This window comes from Eptatretus burgeri, chromosome 8 (genome assembly GCF_056783735.1).
Source record: "Eptatretus burgeri isolate ZD-2024b chromosome 8, Ebu_testis_v1, whole genome shotgun sequence".
NCBI lineage: Eukaryota > Metazoa > Chordata > Myxini > Myxiniformes > Myxinidae > Eptatretus > Eptatretus burgeri.
Genome location: NC_140968.1, coordinates 94415637 through 94442314, shown reverse-complemented (window position 1 = coordinate 94442314; position 26678 = coordinate 94415637). Strand labels below are relative to the sequence as shown.

At 45.0% G+C, this 26678-nt stretch overlaps 1 protein-coding gene across 16 annotated transcripts in view; it reads right to left on the bottom strand.

Annotated features, from left to right (window-relative positions):
- The window catches only part of LOC147022305 (CUGBP Elav-like family member 4), a 552060-nt gene extending 526444 nt beyond the window's left edge, over positions 1-25616 (bottom strand). For 8 of the 16 annotated variants that reach the window (XM_085893042.1, XM_085893041.1, XM_085893045.1 and 5 more), the window contains exons 1-2: positions 25234-25615; positions 24595-24677 (exon numbers count right to left, since the gene is read on the bottom strand). In XM_085893042.1, coding sequence (XP_085749168.1) covers positions 24595-24677; positions 25234-25465 — 315 coding nt within the window. In that variant the 5' untranslated portion in view covers positions 25466-25615. Of the gene's footprint in view, positions 1-24594; positions 24678-25233 lie in introns of all 16 variants that reach the window. The other 8 variants (XM_085893037.1, XM_085893038.1, XM_085893040.1 and 5 more) reach the window with 3 other exon arrangements.
- Positions 25617-26678: the final 1062 nt, after the last annotated feature.

Sequence of the window (26678 nt, the reverse complement as noted above, 5' to 3'; positions counted from 1 at the left end):
TGCCTGGCCCATCCCCATCTCCTTGAGATGCTGATCAACCTGCTGCAACCACGAGGCACATGGTCAGTCCATTGGCCTCCTCCACTCATGAGGGTCCCTCGCTGAGTGAATCTGGTGAGCAGGATCAGCGTCGGGAAAACGAGCCACATGTTCTTACAGCCGCAGCTGATGCTCATGGACTATGCAGGTAACAAATCTCATTTGAATCTTTCTCAGCAACCGCTTGTTGGACACAGAGTCCCAACCAGTGATAGCCAAGGATTATCCGAAGGGACTCAGTACCAAAGGAATTAAGTCACCACCTCAGATCCCTGGTCAGAGTCCAAGTCTCACATCCATAGAGCAAGACGAGAAGCACCAAGGACCAGAAGACTCAGACTTTTCTCCTCCTGCAAAGGTACAGGCAGTGCCATGCCCCATGATCGAGTGAATCCATGACTCCCCAGGCCCCACCCAGACGTCTGTTGACCTCTGGCTCACCGCCAGCAGACATGAATATCACTGCCAAGGTAAGTGAATCTCTCCGTGACCTCAACAACCTCACCACAAACAGGTACAGACAAGATGGCAGCATCCGATCTTGATGTCATTGAAAGTCTGGATCTTAGTTTTGACCCAGGAAACCCATAATCCCAGCGGCTCCGACTCCTCATTCAGCACCTTGAGGGCCCCCAAAAGGATATCTTGGGTCTCCGCAAAGATGACTGCATCATCTACGAAATCAAGGTCAGAGATCTTGACATTCCCAAACGATGCACCGCAGCTTGATCTCTCCGACATCCTCCCCAGAATTATAAATCAATGGAATTGGAACAAAAAGTATTGGTATTAGTAGTAATAGTAGCAGTAGTAGTAGATACTTCTTCTGTGGAGTCTCTTTCGGGATACAAAACTGCCTTTCTCATCCTTCGGCAAGATTCAGCCCATGCCAAAGAGGACGAGGAGCCTGTCCTCCCTCCTCAGAACATGTCAGCATGTGTCCCGTGGGCAAATGCAAACAAAGGCCATTTTCTGAAACCCTTGTTTGTGTGTTTTTTCCCTTTTTAGGTAGGGAAGGGCATCCACTCGGTCAAGTTGTCCAACAATCACAGGATAATCAAATAATTCAATGGACTTTCCTTCCCTTCAGAAGCTGATATCATTACTGCAGCATCAAGTTGGCTTTCGAAAATCACTACAACTGAAGATTTGGACTGGCAATATTTGGATACCAAGGAACAAATGTTATTAGTGGTGCCAATACAACTCCTCTGCAATTGTCTTTAAGCACACGGCACATATTACATTAATAAAAACAACCTTTAAATCATCCATTGCCAGCGCTGGAAATTATTCCATTTGCACTTTGCCAGTGTTTGCTTTCATCATTAGGATGACGATGATGATGATGATGATGATGATGATGATGATGATGATGATGATGATGATGATGATGATGATGATGATGATGATGACGATACAAAGTTGGATTGTTGGTCTGTTTTTGGGTGGCAGATATTGAATCACGTCTGGAAGATTCTACTCGACGATGGCAGAGAAAGGTTTCATACAGGACATCCCATTATAGATTATATGAGCTTCTTGGCCTCCAACAGGGCGTCAGCCTGCCTGGGGGATTCCATTTCGGTTCTGTCAATCCGTCTGTCCACCCGGAGACTATCCTCAAAAATGACTGGACACATTGCTTTCATATTCAGCACATGTATGCAACAACATCTGGGCATGAAGTTGACCTATGCGAATCAGAAATTTAGCAATTTTTAGAAAACGGGAGAGAATAGTACAGGATTGTTTGTATTGCACAGAGTAGTTAAGAAAATAGCTCAGTACTCCAAAAGAGAATATGGATATGACATAACCAGAAATATAAAACATACCAGTAAGTATATAAGGAGTAAAGAACAAGTTCAGAGGAGTGTGGGCCCATTGAGGAATAGTAGAGGAGAATTGGTGGACGGTGAGGGTGAGATGGTGGGATTGTTAAATATTTTTTGTTTGTTTGTACATTTACACGGGAACAATCAGGGGAACTTCCAGTAGCGGAGAGTGCCTAGCTCAGGGTTGAGCAAGGGCTTTAAGACGAGATCCAAGTAGGAGTGGAGGAAGTGAAGAAACATCCAGAAAATGTAAGGGATGATAAAGCTTCAGGGCTGGATAATATGCATCTGAGAGTATTGAGGGAGGTAGCAGAGCAGATAAGCGTGGCATTAGTGGATATCTGGGACAAATCATTGGAGTCAGGACAGGTACTCGAGGATTGGAGAGGGAAAGGTAGATAGCAGAGAGGGGAAGTCATCAGATTCAGGCACAGTATCAGACAGCTATAGGTAAAGCTGTCAGGGTTTTAGGTTGTATTCATAGGGAGATAAATTATAAATCAATGGAAGTAGTTGTAACACTGTAAAGGAACGTAGCGAGGCCTCCTCTTGGATATTGTGTACAGTTTTGGTCACGACATCTGAGGAAGGATATAGCTGCCATAAATTGGTTTCAGTGTAGAGCAACGAAATTGATTCTGGACCAAGCTAGACTTATGCTATGAGAAGCGGCTAAAGGAGCCAAAACTTTTCACATTAGAAAGGAGGTGATTACGAGGGGGTCAAATTGAGATGTTCAGGATAATGAAAAGTAGAGACAAAATAAGTGCAGAATAATCTTTCAGCAGAATAGAGACGGATGGGGCCAGGGGCGATAGCCCGAGAGTAGAGAAGAGGAGAGTTAAGACAGTTGTAAAGCAGGGCAGGGGTCAATGCATGGAATTGTCTCTATCGAAGGGTCGTGGCAGCAGAAACAGTAGATAGGTTTAAATTGAAATTATAAAGGTAATGGCGTATTGGTAGGACTTGGAGATAGTTTGCGTATGGATGGGTGATTATAGTATCCGGCATTGGTGTAGCGCAGTCCTAATGGCCTGATTGGGGTTTCCTCCAGCGCCAGAGCTCCATGTTACATCCACACTACCAACAAACAACTTTGGATTCTTCATTCACACTTTATCATCACTATGACCTAAATACGGCCTTGACTTATTTATTTGTGTACACTTTACGATCTACACTACCGACATGCCACCTTGAATTGTTTATATACACTTTACCATCTCCACTACCCAAACACAACTTTCCATTATTTATTCATTTATTTAAATATTATGTTCTTTTCAGCATTCTCCAGCCCATATTCCACCTTGTATAATTATTTAACTAGTTTATTTGATTACTTCAATGTAAAATATGGACACCCATTTTAAGGGTACGGTTGGGGGCTATGTTCTCAATGAGGACTTCAGTCCTATTTCTCTCTCTCTCTTGTTTGGAATTCTCCACCTTCATGTTTCCCCTGTAATCCGACACAATCAATGCATGCACCCCCAAGTGCGGTACTCGTACACATTACGTACATACAGTATGTGCGGCAGTTTGTCCCCTGAATACCACACGTTCACACGAACGTGTAAACAGCGTGAGAAAGATGAAAAAAAGCATGATTATGAAAATAAAAACAATTTTAAATGATGCTTTCGTGACATCATCAGCATATCTCTCGTGACGATTGAGTTGGCAGAAGGCACACGAGATGAACTCCCCCCTACAGGTACATTTATCGTACATTCATTTCGGACAGACCAGTGCATCAACATGGAACACCAAGTTTTGTGCCATTTAAATTTGTGCCTGCAAAATAATCAAGAAGTACCAAAACACAGAAATAAATCTCCGCACATGAGAAAGTCATTTGTCCCATTATGGCTGTGACGTAGCCACATGCCAGCTCTTCTTCTCCTGCTTGGACTGATGTAATTATATAGCCAATCCCAAGCAGATCATTTGACTCAAGTACCGGACCGCAGAGATAAATCGCTAGGTGAAAGATGCAGTGGGATCGTTTATGTTCACTTCCTAAATGCAGAAGGGATAGCCAGCTTTACGTCCAGTTCAGAGCGACGGCATGCTCCGAGATGCAGCACTCCCTGCATGTAACTCACTGGGACAAAAGTTTGAACAGTGGAGTCTGATCTCCTCAAGGAGGAAAAAGAGGGAATGGGGGGGGGGAGTGGGTCAAATCCAATAGAGGGCATGCTATCAAGTGACTGGTCCAGCCAGCCCTTATCCCAAAAAACCAAAGTTGATTTATTGGTGAAACTCAACACTGTATATCATCATTATCCCCACACATTAAAAAAAAAATATGGGGATATTATAATCGGCTCTGTCTGTCTGTCTGTCCGTCTGTCATACTATGTCCTAAACGATTGTGCAGAAGTCACCAAGCTTGGTAGTTATGATCACCACATCCACATGGCAAGAATGTGTGAGAGCAGTGTCATTTTTGGCCCCACCCCCTGGGGCCCAGGGGCGAGGCCAAAAAGTCAAACACCAATTCCGTCATTTTTTAAAGAAACTTTGTATATGCAATCAACATTGGGAGAAATATGGGAAACGATTTTTTTTTTGGATATGAACCCTGGTTCATGCCCCAGCTAGGGATGGGGGTCACATAGGTCAAAAAAGATTTTAAAATAATAATAATAATGATAATAAAATCATTTGATATTGGGTCATTCCTTGTGGAACTTTTTGTCAAGGGATTTGCGATGGCGTGCCATCGACTTCACTCTAATTGCAATTGTGAAAGAAACTTTCCCGAGAAGAGATTTATTATTTATATACACGTTACATCATCAAGAGCGACATACACACAGTCTGTTCTACACAGGTAAGCGACGACGTCATTGCCATCATAAGTTGCCTTTCGATAATTAATAGGCCTACGTAGATCAAAACAGTCTGTGACATGATCATTATTTTATTGTATTGGAATTTCCTTGCGCATCGTGCTGTTAAAATAATTGATCCAATTCGATTGATGTGCAATATTGACCGATTTTGTAACAATAATTAACAATGATAATAACGGAGCTGAATTAGAGCGTGTGCCCCCTTACCCCCTAACAGCCCTCCCTCGCTGCCCCTTGTTCCAGACGCAGGGAGTGCATATGCACGTCTGTCTCTCCTCCACCATCAAAGCGATACAGGTGATGCTGGATCGACGGAACAATATGAGATCCCGCTTGTCCGTCGCTGTTGATTTGTTTCAACGTCACGACCACCATCGCCTTTCAAAAAGGCGCTTTGTCGCTGTTCGGGGGACTGCGTTTGAGGAGCACTCAGGTGTTCGCACACCTGCCTCTCACGGCTTGCACCTTGAGTGTGTGCTACGACGGGAATGACAATATACGAGTGATTTGTCCAGCGCGAACACTCAACGAACAATCCGACTCGTCCACTGTCCATCCCCCTATTTTAATTTGCTTGTAATTACCTTCCCAGCCTCGGTCCCCTGTAATACACTCACGCTGCTCCATAATGAAGATCGACTAGACCCAGCTGGCCGTGGTAATGAGCGAACACCTAATTACTACGGTCGTCTAGACAACCAGAGCAGGCATGTAAAGTGGTGGCCGCACAGCCAGACAGGCCATCAGAACACATCTCTCTCAGAACTCCAGCCCCCCACCACCCTTGACTCTCTCCCTTTAGGCACAATGCCCTTCTTTTCCACTAACATATTTAATCTTCTCCAGTCTTTCGCTAGATACTGAGTCCTCAGCTATGGGGCTGAAGGAGGATCAATGAAGATTCACCATTGCATTACGTGTGGCGTTCACAAGGTTCGACGGACCAGATACTTACCATAATCCAAGATACGGCAACAAAGTACAAAGTGGTACGTATAGGAGTAAAGAAAAATTCATTTACATATCATTTCTTCCGAAACATGTTATATGGAACTAGGAAATAGAAATTGACATGAATGTGTCGATGGATATTATGCCTCTGCCGCATGAGATGTCAACCCACTATTACGTTTGATCTCAACTGAAGGAGAGAGAGAGACAGAGAGAGACAGAGAGAGACAGAGAGAGACAGAGAGAGACAGAGAGAGACAGAGAGAGACAGAGAGAGACAGACAGACAGACAGACAGACAGACAGACAGACAGACAGACAGACAGACAGACAGACAGACAGACAGACAGACAGACAGACAGACAGACAGACAGACAGACAGACAGACAGAGAGAGAGAGAGAGAGAGAGAGAGAGGGAGAGAGAGAGAGAGAGAGAGAGAGAGAGAAGAGAGAGAGAGAGAGAGAGAGAGAGAGAGAGAGAGAGAGAGAGAGAGAGAGAGAGAGAGAGAGAGAGAGAGAGAGAGAGAGAGAGAGAGAGAGAGAGAGAGAGAGAGAGAGAGAGAGAGAGAGAGAGAGAGAGAGAGAGAGAGAGAGAGAGAGAGAGAGAGAGAGAGAGAGAGAGAGAGAGAGAGAGAGAGAGAGAGAGAGAGAGAGAGAGAGAGAGAGAGAGAGAGAGAGAGAGAGAGAGAGAGAGAGAGAGAGAGAGAGAGAGAGAGAGAGAGAGAGAGAGAGAGAGAGAGAGAGAGAGAGAGAGAAAGAGAAAGAGAAAGAGAAAGAGAAGAGAGAGAGAGAGAGAGGTCGAAGAGAGACATCATTAGATGTTTCGAATTCTAGTTAGGGTCTGCAAAATGATTTTTAAATAGCACGTATTGAAAAACAGATAAAATCGTCAGCCAAGTCTTGGACTGTCGCGCGTACAGTACATCGCTGGGAGAACGTTCTGGACGCCACTCGTAACATCGATGCTATTACATCACATATGATAGGGCTGGCAGGATGGCCGAGAGCCCGAGATTCTAGAGGTACACAACCTCACCTCTAAGCTGTCTTGCCTTGGTTCGAATCCCACCCAGCTGTTCACAGGCAGGATGATTTATCAATGTGTGCTGTCCCTCGGATAGTCGGTACACTGGGTGTCCCATCTACCCGCATTAGTTGGTGGACGTCAAATATGCCACGGTGTCCTTCCTGAAGAATAGGCGAGCTATCTCCAGCACCATAAAAAAACTGACAAACCCCTGCCATAACCGACAGGGGACACTGCATCAGTAGCACAGCCGTGCTCCCAGCATCGATGCAACCAGCAGCCATAGACTGCGTACGAAATGTATGAATCACATACGATCATCACATACGATCATCACGTACGAATTTTGACGTCATTACATCACATGCGATATAATGATTGCAATCTTGTACCAGCACTGTATTCCCTCCCAAATGATGCGTGTCCATTCCAGGACTCAGACAATAGTTTGACCCTGGAACCTCAGTTTGTTGTCCTTGCATGCTAAATCGGATTTGAGATGCAAAGACTCAGACTATATAGGACCTGGGCTCAATAACTCGAGACTCCAGATGAGGACAACGTAATAATATTATCCCCCTCCCAAAAATACTCGAACGTACAAATATAGCTTTACTTCATTCACAAATACAAGTACATATACAAACTCATGTCCGACCACTGTTTCCACTGGTTTTCGCTAGATTGAGGTTGAATGATCCATCAATCTGAAAAGATCAACGAGTCAAAGACTCTACCTCTATTGCATATCTGGAGAAATATTGAGCGGAACTACTTGTCCTCCATGGTTTTCCGTTGATACTTCCATGGAGGTCCTTGAGGTTTGCACACTGGTCTCTAAGCCGTCTCGCCTTGGTTTGAATCCCGATCCAGCTATAAACTGTCACCCTGATAGAGCGCATACCTCCGCCAGGCTGATCAGTTCACGTTTTGTATCCCACCGATAGACCGGATCTGGATCTGGACATGAGCTAAAACCGAATCGGCTTGTTCTCGTCACCTATCCAAATCATCTCCCTAGTTTTGCCATAATCCATCCAAAAGTTTAACAAATATCATGCGAAATATCGTTTTTGGCTGCATCTCTCAATGGTGAAGAATCACTTAAATATTTTTAAAATTCTCGGATCTGGATTCGGATCTTCACCAAAAATAGAATCAATTAGTCCTTGTCACAAACCCAACCTGTCCACAAAAGTTTCGTCCGAATCCATCCACAACTTTTTGAAATATCCTGCTCACAGACAAACTAACAAACAAACAAACAGACAGACAAACAGTCGGGGATGAAAACATAACCTCCATCCACCTTCGGTGGCCAAGGTAACTAATATCATTTTGGAGCACCAAGGAATTGGCTTCACAGATTTTTGGATGACGAGCATTCTCAATGACCGTGAAGGCCTCATCATCGGCAGTCAGTATCACAATATCTGTTCATCTAAGGAACCTCTCAACTCGCACTATACTCATTCGCAGGGTCGTAAGGAGATGTTAGAAGTCACCAGTCGTAAGGGGCAAGTCGATTACGAAGCGCGAATACGTATGGTAGATTGGTATTCTCCATGGAAGGATTTATGGTGTTCTGCCCAAAGGCAGGTTGAGTACCACCAAAGCAGTTTCTTGGCAAGGTCTTAAGCTGGATGGTTTGCCATTGCCTTCCCAACAGTAGGTAAGGCAGAAATCTGTAATTTATCAGGATGTCAGCGATAGCTTGCCGACTCTTTGCGAAGGACACCGTGGGGTCTTTAATGTCCACCAACTAATGCCGGCAAACAGGATGCTCCAGTTCAACATCTATCCGAGGGATGGCACACACATTGATGAATCACTCGACCTGCAATCGACACCGGGATGGCAGTTGAAAGCTGGATCGGGATTCGAACTAAGGCTCGACGGCTTCGAGACGAGTGTGTAGACCTCAAGGACCTCCATGGAAGTATCAACTGATAACCATGGAGGAGAAAGTAGTTGCATTTCACAGTAGAGTTGTACCTTTAGTGATTGTCGTAGCAATAAAACAATCCATCCCAACTTTTTCAACAATGGTGATCAACATTAGAAACACCATTAATTCATGCAAGAGCAAACATCTCAGCTATTCGCTCTTCGAGAGCTTCAACAAGGTCGTGTGAGTTTACCAAATAGCTCACTCCGCACATATCAACCTTACCAAATGCAAACTTTGCACACTCCATAATTGTCTCCTTCTCATGCTTGTTGAATCACCTGACTGTGTCAATGCGATCCCACTCTTACCTTCAACCAGACAAGGTGCCGTGCAGCTCAGTGTCATCTCAAGGTAGACCATTGTGCCCCGATTGCCGATCGCTTCTTTCCACTCTTACAAACCCTTCTCGATTGTATATCTCATGTCTGCATTTTACAACAGCTCCGTCAGGTCGACATGGTACAACCTGCAGCTCGACGGTGTTTACCTTTCAATGAGCCTCCACATCAGCACATGATAAAACACGAGTATATCGTTAAACTTTCAAATACCCGTTTAATTAAAAAATGAAACAACCCCAACTGGGACTCTTGGGACCACGTGACACATTCACATCGGTTCATTATCCAATCTCGTTATTCTTAACACGAGTGACATGTGGAACTACAGCTACGGAATCTCATCTCTACAGGTCTTTCATGCACAACGTTCTTGTTCAAACGAATGACTGTATAGTTTATAACTCATTAACTGGGTCACTTGCTGCACTGCTCCTCCACATCATTCTTCTTAATCGCTACCACGACTACACCCTGTCATCTCCTTTGTGGCCTTATCTACCATCTTCTCCTTTATTTCCTTTCTACCCTCTGTTTTGGTTCATTTCTTCCACCTCCTTTATTTCTCTCATCTCCTTTATTTCTACTATCTCCTTTTCTAACATTTACTTTATTTCCACCATCTCCTTTAACTTCCTAACACCTCCTTTAATTCTCCCATCTCCTTCACTTCCTTTCTAATATTTACTTTATTTCTCCCATCTCCTTTAACTTCCCAACACCTCCTTCAACTTCCATTCTAACACCTCCTTTACTTCTAACATCTCCTTTAACTTCGTTTCTCACACCTCCTTTACTTCTACCATCTCCTTTACTTCCTTTCGAATATTTACTTTATTTCTCCCATCTCCTTTGCTTCATTTCTACCACTTCCTTTACTTCTAAAATCTCCTTTAACTTCCTAACACCTCCTTTACTTCTACCATCTCCTTTAACTTTCTAACACCTCCTTTACTTCTACCGTCTCCTTTACTTCCTCTTTAATATTTACTTTATATCTCCGATCTCCTTTAACTTCCTTTCTAACACCTCCTTTAATTCTCCCATCACCTTTGCTTCCTTTCTACCACCTCCTTTACTTCTACCGTTTCCTTTACTGCCTTTCTAATATTCACTTTATTTCTCCCATCTCCTTTACTTCATTTCTAACACCGCCTTTTCCTTCTGCAATCTCCTTTAACTTCCTAAGACCTCCTTTACTTCTATCACCTCCTTTAACTTCCTTTCTAACACCTCCTTCGCCATACCTATATTATCTCCTTCACTCCATCCTCCTCCACTGCCCCCTTTACTTTTCCTCTACCATCTGGATAATGAGGCATAAAAAAAATCCCCTTGGAGAGTCATACATTTATCTTGAAAGTTGTCAGCTATATACAAGATCTGACATTCATAATTTACATTTACCACTCACTGTGAGTGGATTTGTAAACCATGATCGGTACTTTACAATAACATTTCACACCATGGAAGAGGGTGAAAGAAGTACCTGCATGGAGAACAAACAAAGCACAATCCCAAAAGGCACAAAGCCACTGGAGGTCCAGTCTAATGCACATATTAATAAGACAATAAAAAGAACAATAGAGAACCTGTACCTAATAAGTCGATTATTTTGGGAGTAAACGACACAAAAGCAAGGCAAGCAAAAGACTCAGGTATATTATAAACGCCACGTGATGTTTATCAAAACGCTGCACTCACTCGTCAGATACCTTCGAATGTCTTTGTCCTGCACGTGATTTAGTACATGCTGTAACAAGAACAGCACCCAGTGGAGCGCATACCCACTCCAGGCTGAACAGGTGACGTTTTGTATCCGACCGATAGGCCGGATCTGAATCCAGACCTGAACCAAAATCGAATCGGCTTGTTATTTTCACCTACCCAACTCATCCACCATGTTTTGTCATAACCCGTCCACAATGTTTTGAGATATCATGCTGGATATAGTTTTTGGCCAAACTATTCAATTGTGAAGAATCACAGAGAATTCTGGTGTCCAGATCTTCACCAAAATTGAATCAATTCGTCCCTGACACAGACCCAACCTGTCCACCAAGTTTCGCCCGAATATGTCCATAACCATTTGAGATATCCTGCTCACAGACAAACAGACAGACAGACAGACAGACAGTGAGACAGAGCTGAAATTATAATCTCATTCCAACTTCGGTAGTGGAGGTGATGAAATTTTTCTTACAGAGTTAATCGAACACCTTACCCCATATAGTGTTCAGTATATAATTAAATTGAAATAAAATGAAGATTTTAAAGGTTATATAAAACTAGAAGGGCACTCTTTGACATCATGATGTCACCAGGTATTCCTCCACCCACATTATTACATAATTATACATGCATGTATCATGTTTGATTTAAATCCCTGAATCCAGATTCAAAAATGGTAAATCATTCTGGTTGCCAGAACATGTCTGATTAGGTTGAAATTTAAGACAAATATTCCCCATGACGACGCGATCATAATTGTGATGTTTCATGTCGATGGATGAAGCGGTTCAAGAGAAAGAGTTTTTAAAAAAAGATTTTCGTTCAGTTCAATGCGGCTGCCAGACCATGTGATTTATTAATTATACGTGAAGTTTCTGGTATCGCCAAGGCTTTTTTTTTTTTTTTTTTTTGTATACCTTGGTCGAGGCTCGTATGAGAGCTAACACACAACTCACAGCAAGGAGGCATGAGACAAGAGGGGCGGGAGTGGAAGGGACAAAACATTGGGGAACAGACACAGGTGAACTGTGGAAGGGAGAGGGATGGGGATGGGACGGGGAACATGGCGAGGAGAAGATGGACATTACAGGGACTTTCAGGAAGGAAAGCAGGAGAATTGAAGGAAGTGGGCTTGGGTGGATTATCGGGGGTAGAAAAGATCGAGGATTTGGATGGGGGAAGATAAGAGGTGGTGGTGAACAGCTGTTTTGAAAGCCTGGAGGGAAGAATGGGAAAGAATAGAGTGAGGAAGTTTATTCCAAAGGCGGGAAAAAAGAGGAATGAAAGAGTGAAGATGAGCAGTGATTCGTGATTTTGGTAGTTTTACCAGAAGGGGGTTGTTGGCGGACCTTGAGCGCCCTGTGGAAATGTGGTTGGGACAAATCGCAGAGAGAGCAGGGGGGCAAGGCTGGAGAGGAGTCGGTAGAAGACAGAAAGACCACCGACCAACCTGCGGTGATTGAGTGAGAGGCCCAAAGACTCAGCTTCATTGCGGGAGATGCCAATGATCTTAAAAGCCCTGGTTTCGACAGCGTGAAGTCGAGAAAGGTGGGAGGCAGGAGCACCAGCCCAGAGGGGAGAGCAGTACTCCATCAGGCTACGGACAAAAGCTTTGTAAGTGGTCAGGAGCTCAAGAGGGCCGAGGAAGGACTTTGCACGACGGAGGATTCCCAGTCGGCGACTGGCTTTGAGGCAAGGTTGGAAATGTGACTTTCCCAGGAAAGGTCATGGCAGATAGTGAGACCCAGAAGCTTGAAAGAAAAGACTTCTTCCAGAGGATTGTTGAGAAAGTGGATGGGGGGTTTTCTAAACGGTCCTTTCGAAGAGACATAGTGAGAGTGTGAGATTTGTCTGGATTGAAAGACATGTTCCACGTGTTGGACCAGTTTGTGATTTTATCCAGATCTGCAGTGAGCGAAGAAGCTGCTGCTTGCCGGTCTGAGGGATGACAGATGGTACGGCAGAGGGTGGAGTCATCGGCAAAGAGAAATAGAGGATTTTCCAGAGAGTCCGAGAGATCATTGATGAAAACCAGAAAAAGAACAGGGCCCAGAACGCTACCTTGAGGAACTCCAGCCTGCACAGGAAGAGGGGATGAAAGAACTCCATTTAGGGCCACACGTTGACTGCGACAGGAGAGGAAGTCTGCGAGCCATGAGTGGAGATGGCCTTGAATACCATGGGAAGAGAGTTTGGTGAGTAGGGCAGGGTGCCAGACTGTGTCAAAAGCACGTGATATGTCCAGGGATACGGCTCGGATTTCCTGTCTGGCATTGAGGACCTCCATCCATTGATGGGAGAGCAGTAGCAGCATATCTAGGGTAGAGTGACCTGGTCTGAAACCAAATTGATGATTGGAAATCAAGCCATTGGAGAAGAGGAAGGATTTCATGTCTGAAGCGATGATGGATTCCATAACCTTGCTGATGATTGGGAGAAGGCTGATTGGTCTATAGTTACAGGGATCTGTTTTTGCACCTTTTTTATGCAGGGCAGTGATGTTAGCAGATTTCCAAGCACATGGCAGATGACCTTGGGCAAATGAGAGGGTGAATAGAACAGAGAGAGGGTGAGCAAGAGCAGAAGAGCAGGCTTTGAGGACATGTGGGCTGATGCCGTCTGGACCGGTTGCAGAATCTGACTCGAGGTTTGAAAGCAAGCTCTCCACCTTGTCAGGAGAAAAGGATACAGAGTCCAGGGACAGTTGGGTGCGACTGGGTAAAGTGGGTAGAGATAGTGATGGGTTTAGGACACAAGATTTAGCTGCAAACACCGAGTTTAGACATTCAGCTTTATCACGTGTGGAATCAGCAGTGCGGCCATTTGAGGTAAGGGAGGGGATGGAGGGGGAACATACACCAGAAACAGATTTGATTAAACGCCACCAGGATTTTGAGGAGGGAGAGAGGTTTGAGAGTTCAGACTTGAGATGAGAAAGATGTTGTTTTCTGGCTCTCCTGAGGGTAGATACACACTTGTTCCGAGCTTTGTGGAAAGAACTGAGATTGCCCTCAGTTGGGTTTGCTTTCCATGAGGCAAAGGCAAGTTGTTTCAGGACAACTGCCTCGCCACAAGCTTCAGTAAACCAAGGGCGGGAGGAAGGGTAAGACAACTGAACACGAGAGGGGATAAATCTGTGCATGAGGGAGAGCAAGTTTCTTTGAAAGAATTCCCAGGATGAGTTGATGTTTGAGAAAGTAGTGATAGGAGACCAGTCTGTAAGTTTGATGGCTGCTCGGAGACCCTGCCAGTCGGCTTGAGTGAAATGCCAGACTCAACGGCGGTGAGGTGGTTCTCTGATAACAGCCAGAGAGATGTCCACTTTAACAAGGACGTGGTCAGAAGCACCAATTGGAGCAAAGGAAGAGCAGCAGATATTGTCAGGGAAATTTGTCAAAATCAGATCCAGAAGAGATGGAGTACCATTGGTTGAGATCCGGGTCGGGAAGTTGACCGATTGAGTCAGTCCCAATGAGTCGCAGAAAGCTTTTGCTGATGTCCCATGGCAGGTGAGAGAGGTACCCACACCTAGCCAACTGGCGTGATGACAATTGAAGTCGCCACATAAGAGGAAGAGAGAGTTTGGATGAGAAGATAGAAGATGGTCCATGTTTTCGGAGAGTGAGGTGTAGATGGAGTCATCACTGTTCGGTGGACGGTACAGTACACATATAAACATGAGGTGGGAGTGGAGGGGAAGCCGAAGCCAGAGGTATTCCTGGGGGTGTGGGGGAGTGAGAGCAGTGCAGGGAGAGTGAGGAATAGAGTCTTTGATGAAGAGAGCAACACCTCCACCAGGACGAGACTCAGGTCTGTCATACCGTAAGAGGGAGTAACCAGGGAGAGATACTTGGGAGTCAGACACGTCTTGGGAGAGGAAAGTTTCTGTTAGGCAGATAATGTCTGGTTTGTCAGTGGCAACCTGTATGGAAAGATCTGAAAGGTTTGAGCGAAGGCCCCGGATATTTGAGGTCCACACTTTTAATGAAGAGGTAGGGGAGGAGGCTTTGGGTGCAGGAGGTGGAGGGGGCGGGGAGGGTAGGACGAGGGAAGAGGGGGGAGGTAAGGAGGGTTGCTGAAGGAGTGTGGGGTATTGCAGAATAGCGAGGGGAGGGGGCCGAATGAGGAGGAGAAAAGGCTCTGTGGTGCTGGGAGAGAGGGGGGACAAGAGACAAGGAAGATGGCAGTTGAGGATTTGAGGAGGTGGAGTGAAGAGATGGAGGTGAGAGGGCAGTGGAGGGAGGCAGGTTGGTGGATGAGAGGGGGGGCAACTTAGAGAAGGAAGAGTGAGGGGGATGAAAGGTGGGAGAAAGGTGAGGGGGGATTTTTGAAAGAGGTGAGAGGGAGGCTTGGAGGGAGAAGAGTGGGATGGTTGCTTTGAGAGTGAGAGTGAGGGGTGAGGGGGGTGAGTTGGCACTGAAGTTGGAAAAAAGAATGGTTGATGGAAAGCGAGCATCCATGGCAAACTGTGGTTTTTAAAAGTTTTAGGTCAGAGATGCGATTTAACACAATTCTTGATGGATGCAATGAAGGCGAATTCAGAGCATGGAGAGAAGAAGCGCTGTAATAGTTGGATTTTTTAGGCAAGGAATGAAGGAGAGGTCGAAATGAGAGCAGTCTGTTAAAATAGCAGAAGAGTAGTGCATTGTGAAACAGTAAAGAGTACCACATGTGTGAGAGAGGAAGATGAAGCATTATAAGATCGTTTTTGTTGTAATATTAATGTATGAGAGAGTTCAACAGATTAGGTCATGGAAGTGTAAAAAAAAAAAAAAAAAGGCTTGGGGAACATGTAGGTAAAGTTTCCCCTCAATCTGTCAAGCCATTTTTGAGAAGAGGATTTTTAAAGTTTTATTCTTCAAAAAAAATCGTAGCTGCCAAACCATGTGACCTATGATGTCATAGGTGGAGAACTTTTTGGTCCTCATGGATAAGCGATAATACCTGTAAAGTTTTGCGTCAATCTGTTCAGCCGTTTCGGGGAAGATTTTTGAAGGGGTTTATGTTTAAAAAAAAAATATATATATAAAAATGGCTGCCAAACCACGTGACTGATGTCATCAATCCCCCTCTCCCCGTACAATTTAGCCCGAGATGACCCTCAAAAATTTTCATACTAATGGGATGAAGCATTTGACATATGCAATTATGATGTCATATCAAAGCCACCGACGACATCAATAAAAAATGACACTTGCTTCCCATGGGGAGTACTTAACATTTGCCAAGTTTAAATTATTTCCATGGAGCGGTTTCAGAGACAGAGTTCCAAAAGTTTTCCTTTTTCCCAACATGGCTGCCACACCACGTGACCCATGACATCACAATCATCATAAAACATTCTCCATGAGTAGTCGCACCTATTGTGAAAATTTCCTTTCCAATCGAATCAGCGGTTGCAGAGAAAACAGAGAAAATTAGCAAGGACGTACGTACCTACGAATGTACGGACGGACAATCTGAAAACATAATGCCACCGGCAACTTCGGCAGCGGAGGCATAAAAATTAATTCCTGAGGTTTACTGCCGTTGACACAATGGCTTTTACACCACCTGATTTAACACGTTACATGAGTTATCCGTGCCTGCTGTTTGTGTCCTTTATAACGTCCTTCAAAACAACACATTTCCTGTTTGGAATGATTTTCAATTTTGTTTGATTTCCAGGCAGGCAGAGAGTAAAACATTATCTCACTCCTCTCTGCACATGTGTGATCAGGACAAATTCAGAGCTAAAGTCCTGCTAAACTACCGGTTTGTATTCCGATTCATGTTTCGATTCGTGTTCATCATGTAACATTCAATTGAGAAAATTAAGACGGATGGACGGACGGACAGACAAAAGTGATCCAATTGCTGAAGCCCACTCTTTCGCTTCACGTACAAGAGGTAATGAAGGAAGTAATAGGAAGAAGACGAGGCAGAGGTAGAACAAATATCTTGGGAGAGGAAGAAGAGGATTTTTAATGTGACTGAAAACGAGTCGTTGATACGTTGCCAGTTTTCTTACTCGAAAGACAAACATAAGGAGAACGAGAAGGCATCTCAAAATACAAAGCCTGTCCACGTCCACATAGTACTCGAACTAGACATAATGAAAACGACAGTTAAATTTTTAAAAATATTTTATTCGTTTGTTTTCTCCATATCCTCATTGTAAAAGTTTGTTGAAAATTTGATGAGAAAATCTCACATTGTAAAAAGTTATGGCCTGGACAGACAGACCGAAGCTCAGTGATAAATAAATAAATAAATATAAACATGGAATCTATTAAAAACAAACAACAAAAAAAACGGGCGGTCTCGTGCTTGACTGCGCTGCAGTGGAGTGAATAAGGGCTATTTATAGTTACTATGACTTTGCCCTTTCATTTTGACCAAATTCTGAATGATTTTCTCCATATCCAAATAATAAAGGTTTGTAAAAGATTTGATGACAAAAGCTCAGATGGTTAAAAATGTTATGGCCTGGTCAGACACACGGACATGCACGCACGCACGCACGCACACGCACGCACAAAACCCCGTCTCCCGCTGCACGGAGGGGGTAGGGTGCCAAATACAAGGATCATGTAGGATTGGGTGGGGGTTATTGTAAAGGTGGGGGGAGTGGCTTGTCGGAAAGGGAGAGGGGACGGGGAAGCAAGTCGATTGTGATGAGAAGCACCTGCAGTCGAAACTTCATCTTCAGGTAATCGTGGCAAGAGGGCAAACACCGAATTTTTGATTGATGTTCGGTATACACAAACGTTTTGAATGGTTTTGAAGGGTTTGACACCGAACTGCCAACAATTAAATAAAGGAAGAACCAGCAAACGTCTGCTTTGCGGAGATGTGTTCGGATGGCCTCGCTGTAGATGATTTAGTAAAAATGCCAAACTCGCAGACATTTTGATATTTATAAGGTGCGCTCCTTATCTACCACTTTCACTCTACTGTAGCTGTATAGGCCTAACTACATGAAAGGAGAGTGTTCAGCCATTGATTATGTTCGCTCCAGAGACACACGCACAACCTTTCATCATTTCTCACTTTAGGAACCGTCATGTGATCGTTATCAAAACGCTGCACTTGTCAGACAAATGGAATATGTCCGTCCCCCCATCCTGTCTTTCGAAGCAACCGTTTGTATAGAGCCCCGTATGAAGGCTTTACGGTCTGCACTCCACGGTCAAGACAAATTTATTGGAATTCTCGCAAATGTTCTCATTCACAGCGAGGAAGAGCGTGGGCTCGGTCCAACCACGTGACAACCACAGCCAAGAGCGGTTAAACCACTGAGATTCGTTTGCCCAGCATTGCTGTTTGAGGTGGCAATAATAATCAAAGTGAGAATTCCGTGATGAGGAAGGCTGTCCCGCGTGTGTACTTACAGCGGCGTACAGCATCGTTTTGGGATCCATTTATTACGTATGCAAAAAATGGTGAAACACCCTCTCCCTTTACCCTCATCCTGCATACGTGTCCTCCTTCTCTGCTCTTCCTGGCATCGCATTTAAAAGCCCTTCCCTTTCTCTCACAATGATACTTACACACTCCCCTTCCCTAAATTTAGACCCACCCCACCTGATTTATGGAGTAGGTGGAGGGGAGGAAGGATAGCATGGTGGACATCAGGAGCAGCAACAAGGTGGATCCTCATCACAACCACAACTCACCACTCAGTTATTATTATTATTTTGTCATTCTTGGCAAGCAAGTATCGTGTGACGTGTGCCATGGTGTTTTGACGTCATGACTGTGCTCCATTGGAGTATTACGCCGAGCGTCATACGCAGGTGATTATCCCCAGTGCACAGATCCGAGACCACGGACCGGCGTTATCGGTCGCATTGTTTAACCTTCCCGTAATTTCCTCTGGGTAGAGGAGAGAGGGGGAAATTTCAAGACGAGGAACATGTCTATGTGCATGGCTGCCGCCATGACGGAGCGTCGGGTGGGCGAAATTTCGTTGCGGTTGGTGGTAGTTAATCCATCTTGTTTCCACGGCGACTCAAGTATTAAACGCGCTGACCTCAATTTCCGAGCCACCAAGACACCAGATCTGTTCAATATGCGGCTTCTCTCTGGAGCACCCCATATTAAACACCCTGACCCCAATTTCCAAGGCCCTCCTGTATTAATCCAAAGCGCGACTAAATGTTAAACTGCCAAATGCCTTGCCCGTGCGAGTTAACCCTTTAGTGTGCGAACCCGGTGCTCGAGTAGTACCAATGTAAATGGGAGAGCGTTGCAGGGGAGAGGGAGGATGGGCGAATGGGTTTTTCATTGCAGGGCCACAACCCCTTCACTAGCACGAGAGACGCCGTGCTGTGTGTGTGTGTGTGTGTGTGTGTGTGTGTGTGTGTGTGTGTGTGTGTGTGTGTGTGTGTGTGTGTGTGTGTGTGTGTGTGTGTGTGTGTGTGTGTGTGTGTGTGGTCACTCGTCCAACACCGTTTGAGGATTGTGTCTTGACATTCTGTACACAAGAGGCTGTCTGTCCATCAGAATTGTTCCTTTGGAGTCGAGGACACTTTAATTCAGGATTTTAGCATCATTATGAACACGCTCGGCACGCTCGAGCAACGGGATTGAACGCTTGGTGCGAATTCATCTGGATATTATTTCACCCGCCAAGGGAAATAACAACAACAATAATAATAATAATAATAATAATAATAATAATAATAATAACAATAACAATCGTCGATTCCCAAGGCATCCAAAATACCGACACAGCAACAACCGCAATGACGTTTGCTGCTCACTGCCACGGTTATGATATAATTATGACGACATAATGAAGAACAATGCCATGAAAAGAGCTCGGAAGAAAAGTTGTTCATTTGGGACATTTGGGGCAAGGGGAACTTGGACACAGGAAAAGGCCATTTGGCCCATCATGCCTGTGCTTCATCCACATGCTGGCATCGATTCAATGTTAACGGTCTCTTGCCACTGTATATACTGTACTGTACTACCTTTACCACGTCACTATTTATTTGATGGGATTTCACAGTGATCTTAGACTCATCGTGGAGTTTGTACATTTATCGCACGCAGGATTATAGACATTCATCGACATCTGTGGACGTTTTAAATGAATTGTACAAGGATATTTGTCCAGGATGTCCAAACACATGTATCGCATATGGGATTTGAACCTGTGTTCTCTGCATCTGCCCTCTGACCTCTCCTAAACTCAACCACGAGGGAACCACCTCGTGGTGACCACTGACGCCTCTTCTGCGTGTGCAATGCCATGACGCACCTCCTCCACGTGATATCAACCCACACTCATGAAACGAATCGATCTTCATTCAAAAGGTTCTCATTTTACAGCCGTCAGGACAGCCATCTCGTACACAGTCAAGCGGGATGTTTGATGAAAGAAATTCCTCTTCGGGCGATCCTCAGACAGTCGGTGCAGAAAGCGGACAAACAGCCCCACGTGGAGCAAAATGGCCAAACTTACATATAAACGAGGGGCAATAACAGGTAGCGCTCATGACGTGTCGCCAAGTGACATCTCGCCGTGACGTCGAGCGAACTGCTTGACGTGATGTCCAGATTTGTTGATACAGGTTAAAAAACACATGCCGCATACAAAGTGCTCTGTCCGCCGAGTGTCTGTCCACGCCGAGTGCCGTCAACGCCGCTGCAAAAGACGGTGGAAAGTGTGCTTATTTATTTAAATAATCATGCTGGTAGCGGAGGAGGAGGAGGAGGAGGAGGAGGAGGAGGAGGCAGGAGGACGCTGTTAAAAAAAATAATCGGATGAAGTACAGTATGTAGAAGACAAAGAGGGAGGAGGGCGGAGCTGCTTCCCGACATATGCAATTCATTCATTTAATTGGCTTTTTGAGCGCTTGACAATAACGTTCCTTTCCTTCCACACAAACTAAAAACACCTGGCTCGTACAGGTGCGAGATTTCACGTGTATGCACGTGCGGAGTGTCACACGTATACAGGTGCTCAATATCACACGTGTACAACAAGTACAGATTGTCACACGTGTACAGGTGCAGAATATCACACGTGTACAAGTACAGATTGTCACACGTGTACAAGTACAGAGTATCACACGTGTACAGGTGCGGAATATCACATGTACAAGTACAGATTGTCACACGTGTACATGCGCAGATTGTCACCTGTGTACAGGTGCGAAGTTTCACTTGTGTATAGGTGTGGGGTGTCACACATGTACAGGTGAGGAATGTCACACATGTACAGGTGAGGAATGTCACACATGTACAGGTGAGGAATATCACCTATGTACAGGTGTGGAGTGTCACGCATATCCAGGTACGAATTGACACCATGTATATGTACAGAGTTTCACGTGTGTACAGGTGCAGAGTTTCACACGTATACAAGTAGAGTGTCACACGTGTACAGATGGGGAGTGTCCCACATGTATAGGAATGGAGTTTCAAGCTTACAGAGTTGGTGTCACACGTGTACAGTTGCGGGTGTCACGCGTGTACAAGTACGGAGTTTCACATGTGTACAGGTGCGGAGTGCCACACATGTACAGGTGCGGAGTTTCACACGTGTACAGGAATGGAGTTTCATGCTTACAGATGTGGATTGCCACACGTGTACAGGTGCAGAGTTTCACATGTACAGGTGCAGAGTTTCACGTGTACAGGTGCAGAGTTTCACGTGTACAGGTGCAGAGTTTCACGTGTACAGGTGCAGAGTTTCACGTGTACAGGTACAAAAAGACGTAAGTGTGGTTTTCCCGTTACGAGATACTCACAACGGGTCCAAGAAACGCGAACATTTTATTTATAACAATGTAATTGTTTGTATAATTCGAAGGTAAATATGTGAGTACCTGTAGATTGAAAAATTAAATAAATAAAAACAAAACACTGCTGTCTTGTGGACAATTCTTAGAACCTCGTTCTTCGGACATTTCGAACGACTCACGTGATACATTGAAAAGGGAGGAAACAAAAGGCCCCACTCACAGGTGGCGTGTAACGTTGCTGGATCTGTGAACATTGTAAATGCGACAACATAATGCTTCCAGCACATCCCGAAGAAGAAGAGTGACTTCATCGTGGAATGATGCTTCTTTCTTTCTTTTTTCTTTTTTTTTTTGGTGAAATAAAAAACAAACAAAACCAAAACATTTCACATCGCAGCAACATCAAGTTTATGACAAACAAAGTAGTCTCTCCGAAGTGCTGACAAAAGGTGCAATGGAAATGACAAAACGGACTACTGCACAGCAGTGCAGGTGTAAAGGTAGCTCGACAGTGCAAAGGTTATTGCAAATTTCAAATAAGTTTCGGAGTAAACCGATCGAACTGTTGCCTTCAGCCATCGAGTGCAAGTAGTGGAAGAATACACGAGCGGAGGGCGCGCTGCCCCATGTCCTCGTGCTACGCACTCTCGCTTGTGACGTCACAAACCGAAAGGCCAAATGACGCCACGCTGCGGCGCAGGCGTTGGCGGCTCCGAGTCGCGCGCGGTCCTGTGCACACGCTCCCTCACGCACGGGAGTGCAGGCGAACCAGGCCGGTGCAGCAGCACAATCGTCTTCACTTTACAGCACGGTCTCGCCCCTTTATTTTATTTGGGGACGAAGCGAGTAATGGAACGTAAATGTGTCTGCGGGTTGGGGGTGCATCGTTGGTGTTGTAAGGGGGGGGCGGAGGAGGCGGGAGAGGGGTGATTCAAAGCCCATTTAGTGCAAGATGCTTTCCAAGTGTTCCGTATGTAATTAATATTGGCAGCAAGGAGCCAAGAAGCCATTATTTTTCACGCTTCTTGCCAACAAGTGCTGGTGTAAATTAGAGAACCGGGTACTTGTCATTGGAGAGGATATGGAGGAGTGGTTTGCATATATTGGGTTCGTGTTACATAAAAAGAGGAGTGGTTTGGCTTCTTCGGGGGGAGTGGTGGAGAAATTAAGGGTGTGGCTTACATATCATGATGACATCTTTTTCCTGGGGGAGAACAAATGGAATTTTCCGCTTTTATTTTGGTTTCCCAAATAACATAACGTTCCAGAATAAGGTCTTATGAGTCTCAGCAAAGTTTATACACAACATGACTTATAATTCATGAGGGAAATCTGATGGGATCGCGATGCCGCGAGCAATGCCTCTCAACCCCCACCCCCCCACCCCGGCCGACACACACACATACACACACACACACACACACACACACACACACACACACACACACACACGTCCATTAGACTTTTGGAATTGTGGACTAAACGACCCAAGACGAGCACAAGTTTTGCGCCAGGAGGCTCAACCCTATCGGGGAGCTGTCCTTTCAGCACTTGCACCGTAAGATCTCCAGCACACCGACCGACCTGCGTCTACCTGATCACTTCTACCTTCGGAGAAATACTCAACCCCCCCCCCCTTCCCCACTTCATACCCCCACTCAAATTGACTCGAAAACCACTAGAGGGGAAGTTCGTGATGCATAAATCGAACGTCAAAGTCTTAAATCAATGCACAGGTGTGTGTCACGTACTCCTCAGGTCGGTCGCTCGAGCACCTTCTCTTTCATAATCAACACAATGGGGGGAATAAACCAGATACAGAACTCTGCGAAACCTTTCCGAAGTATGGGAAGGATACACAAGGAATGCCATGAGCTTTCACGCGATGGATCGATCCGTATATCCTTCAGCGGAAGGTTCCAAAGTGTACGATTCGAGTCGGAGCTGCAGACGAGTCTTCGGAGTAAAAGGCTTAAACATGCACACATACAAACTGCGCATGCACATCCGTAGACGAGTCTCTCTTCACCATCGCAGGATACATATTCATGATCTTTCCACACCTCAAACATTTTGTGCAAAGGTATAAAGAAAGCAATGTTGAGGGAGCGAAGCAAACGCCATAAAGTGGGGCAATGGGGTATCCCATGAGTAAACAGGTGCATGAACATTGACACTCACAAACCGATGGCATGACTATATATATATATAATATATATATATATATATATATATATATATATATATATATATATGTATATATGTATACACACAGACACACACACATGCGCATACACACACCGTCTGTGCCTCCGTGGTGGCTTTCACGGGTTTCTGTTGTGATAGTTACGCTGTACACCTTCGTCCAACACGCGGGTTCTGATTGGCTGAGAGGGGAAGGTAATCTGGGAATGTGGGGCGAACATCGCCTCTGGAGTTGTACGAGGGTAAAGGGGGGGGGGGGTTGCACCACCTCTCACGATGGTGGTTATTTTATTTTCCTTTTAACCAAACGACCAGAGCCGTAAAGTAGTGGTAACAGCTGCCGTGCGGTAATGAGCGCGGGGTTGATTTAACCTGCCTTGGGGTTTTGCCAGATAATCTCGGGCCATATGCACAACGTGCGGATGAGGGGTTATAATACCAGGGGCCGGCCCAATGACCGCCGTCGTGTTCATTCGTGTTTGGGCTTTATTTACTTATTCATTCGTTCGTTCGTTCGGCGATTTTTGTTACCAAGGTCACGCGGCGCGTTTATCCAGCGTGACCCGCGCGCGGATCCTGCGTGCGTTTCACCTGCAGAGCGTGAGAGGTGAGCGCGGCCCGGGTGGTGACCCGAAAAAGTCTCGAGACTTTTTTTTTTCGGATGTGCATCGTAAACTCGAAGCAGGGAAGAGATGCTGCGTGTGCTGGACGAAAGCGGCGCAATTGCAGACACAACATGCGAAACAAGAGCGCATAATTCTCAGAGGTGGAGGGGGGGGCACTCAAAAACCCAGAAACGATCAACGAAAAACATGAAAACCCCGAGTGCGAATCTTTAAAGATTTTTTTCCCTGCTGTGTTACACACTCTCCACATGCACACACCGTAACACAGCAACACCCACCGCACCTTACCCCAGGTAGCGTTTTCTGCTCGTGGAGCGCGCTCTGCGCCTTCAGAGCCGAGTCGCGGGCGCAGTAGGTGAGGAAAGCGCAGCCTGGAAGGGCAACGGACCGGTATGGCCGGGACCAAGGCGGGAGGATGGTGGGTGGGGGGAAAGGGTTCGGGTGGGCGAGGTGGGGGCACAAGTGGGGGAGGGGAGGGAGGAATGGGAGACAGGGTAAAGACGGCGCTCATGTGTAACGATTCTGTGCCTAGCAATTACCCACAAACACGTTTAACGACACACCTCGGGTCATTGCGTTCCTTCCATATGCAGTGTGTATAATGAACGCGTTCGGATGCTTGTGATCCAGGACAAATAGGGACACCAAATATGGGCACACAGTTCGAGCTTTCATACACATATACATGTATGTATGTATGTATGTATGTTACACCTGGTGTAATCCAGGTGACGCGTACAACATATCATTGTAAATATATGACGTAGTGCACCTTGCTCTGCAAGCTGAAGCCACATGCAATCTCAGACAGTAATGAATGGACAGACACTTTAAAGGAAATAAGTAATCAGGTCAAAGGCCCGGTGTGTGCCTCGCTCGTTTGCCTCGCGATCCGGCCTAGGTGCAAGGTGTGAGCGGCTAGCTTACCCTTATGCATGCCTGTGAAGCGGTCTTTGAGAACGGTGAGCTCATATATTTTCCCGAATTCTTCAAAAAGCGGCTTTAGGTCCTTCTCCTCCAGGTTCCGTGGGATCTGTCCAATGAACAGCTTAATGGCATCGTGGTCCTTTACGGGGATGGTGCCTTGTCCGTGTGTTAGCCCGTTCATGGCGCCTCCGCTGCCTGAGCTCTCTTGTACGCCGTTTGCGAGGCTAGCCATGGTACCGAAACCTCGCGAGCTCGTTCTCTTTCTTGCGCTCACGCTCGTTCGCTTCCCCCTTTCTCGAGCTCGGTCTTGCTCACTCCCTGCGCCGCTTGCTCTCACCGTCTGGCTGCCCGTCTCACCCACGAGCTCCCGCCCGGCAGACTCCGCCGTGACGTCAGAACGCCGTCGCGTTAGATCTCACAGCGTGCGAAACCAGGAATTGGAGGAGGGGAGACATGGTGGGGGAATTGGGGGGGGGGCAGAACGAGGCCTATGTATAACATACAGACATATATATATATATATATATATATATATATATATATATATATATATATATATATATTAGGATATATATTCATATATATATATATATATACATATGAGGATATATATGTATATATATATATATATATATGAGGATATATATGTATATATATATATATATATATATATATATATATATATGAGGATATATATGTATATATATGAGGATATATATATATATATGAGGATATATATGTATATATATGAGGATATATATGTATATATATGAGGATATATATGTATATATATGAGGATATATATATATATATATATGAGGATATATATGTATATATATATGAGGATATATATGTATATATATATATATATATATATATATATATATATATATATATATATATATATATATATATATATATATATATATATATAGAGGGAAAAGGAGGACATTTGGTAAGACAAGAGTGAGGATTTGGCAGATGGTAGAGTCCTGCCTGATACCACCGCCAGGGGTACCCTTTTGTTGACGTACGAATGAGTGTCTCGTAAGCAACGATCGAATTGTGCTATTTTGATGTAAGCGTTATAGGCGCCAACGTTATTAGCGCCGGGAATAGTAATTAAGTGTCAGGTGCACGAAGATGAAAGCACAAGGATCGGCTCATGTGCGTGCGCTTCCACGGACTCACAATTCCGAGCATCGTGTGCATGTGTACGAGGACGTCTCCATGCATGTATGTATGTATGTGTGTATGTATATATATATATATATATACATATATATATATATATACATATACATATATACATACACACAAGGAGCGATTATCGAGGCACGATTCAGAAGCACGAGCCACGTCATAAAGTCAGCATGTCGCTGGCGATGGAGACGGGGAATGGAAGCCATGAGCTCGGGTCATGCATTAGGGATGGCTTCATGAAC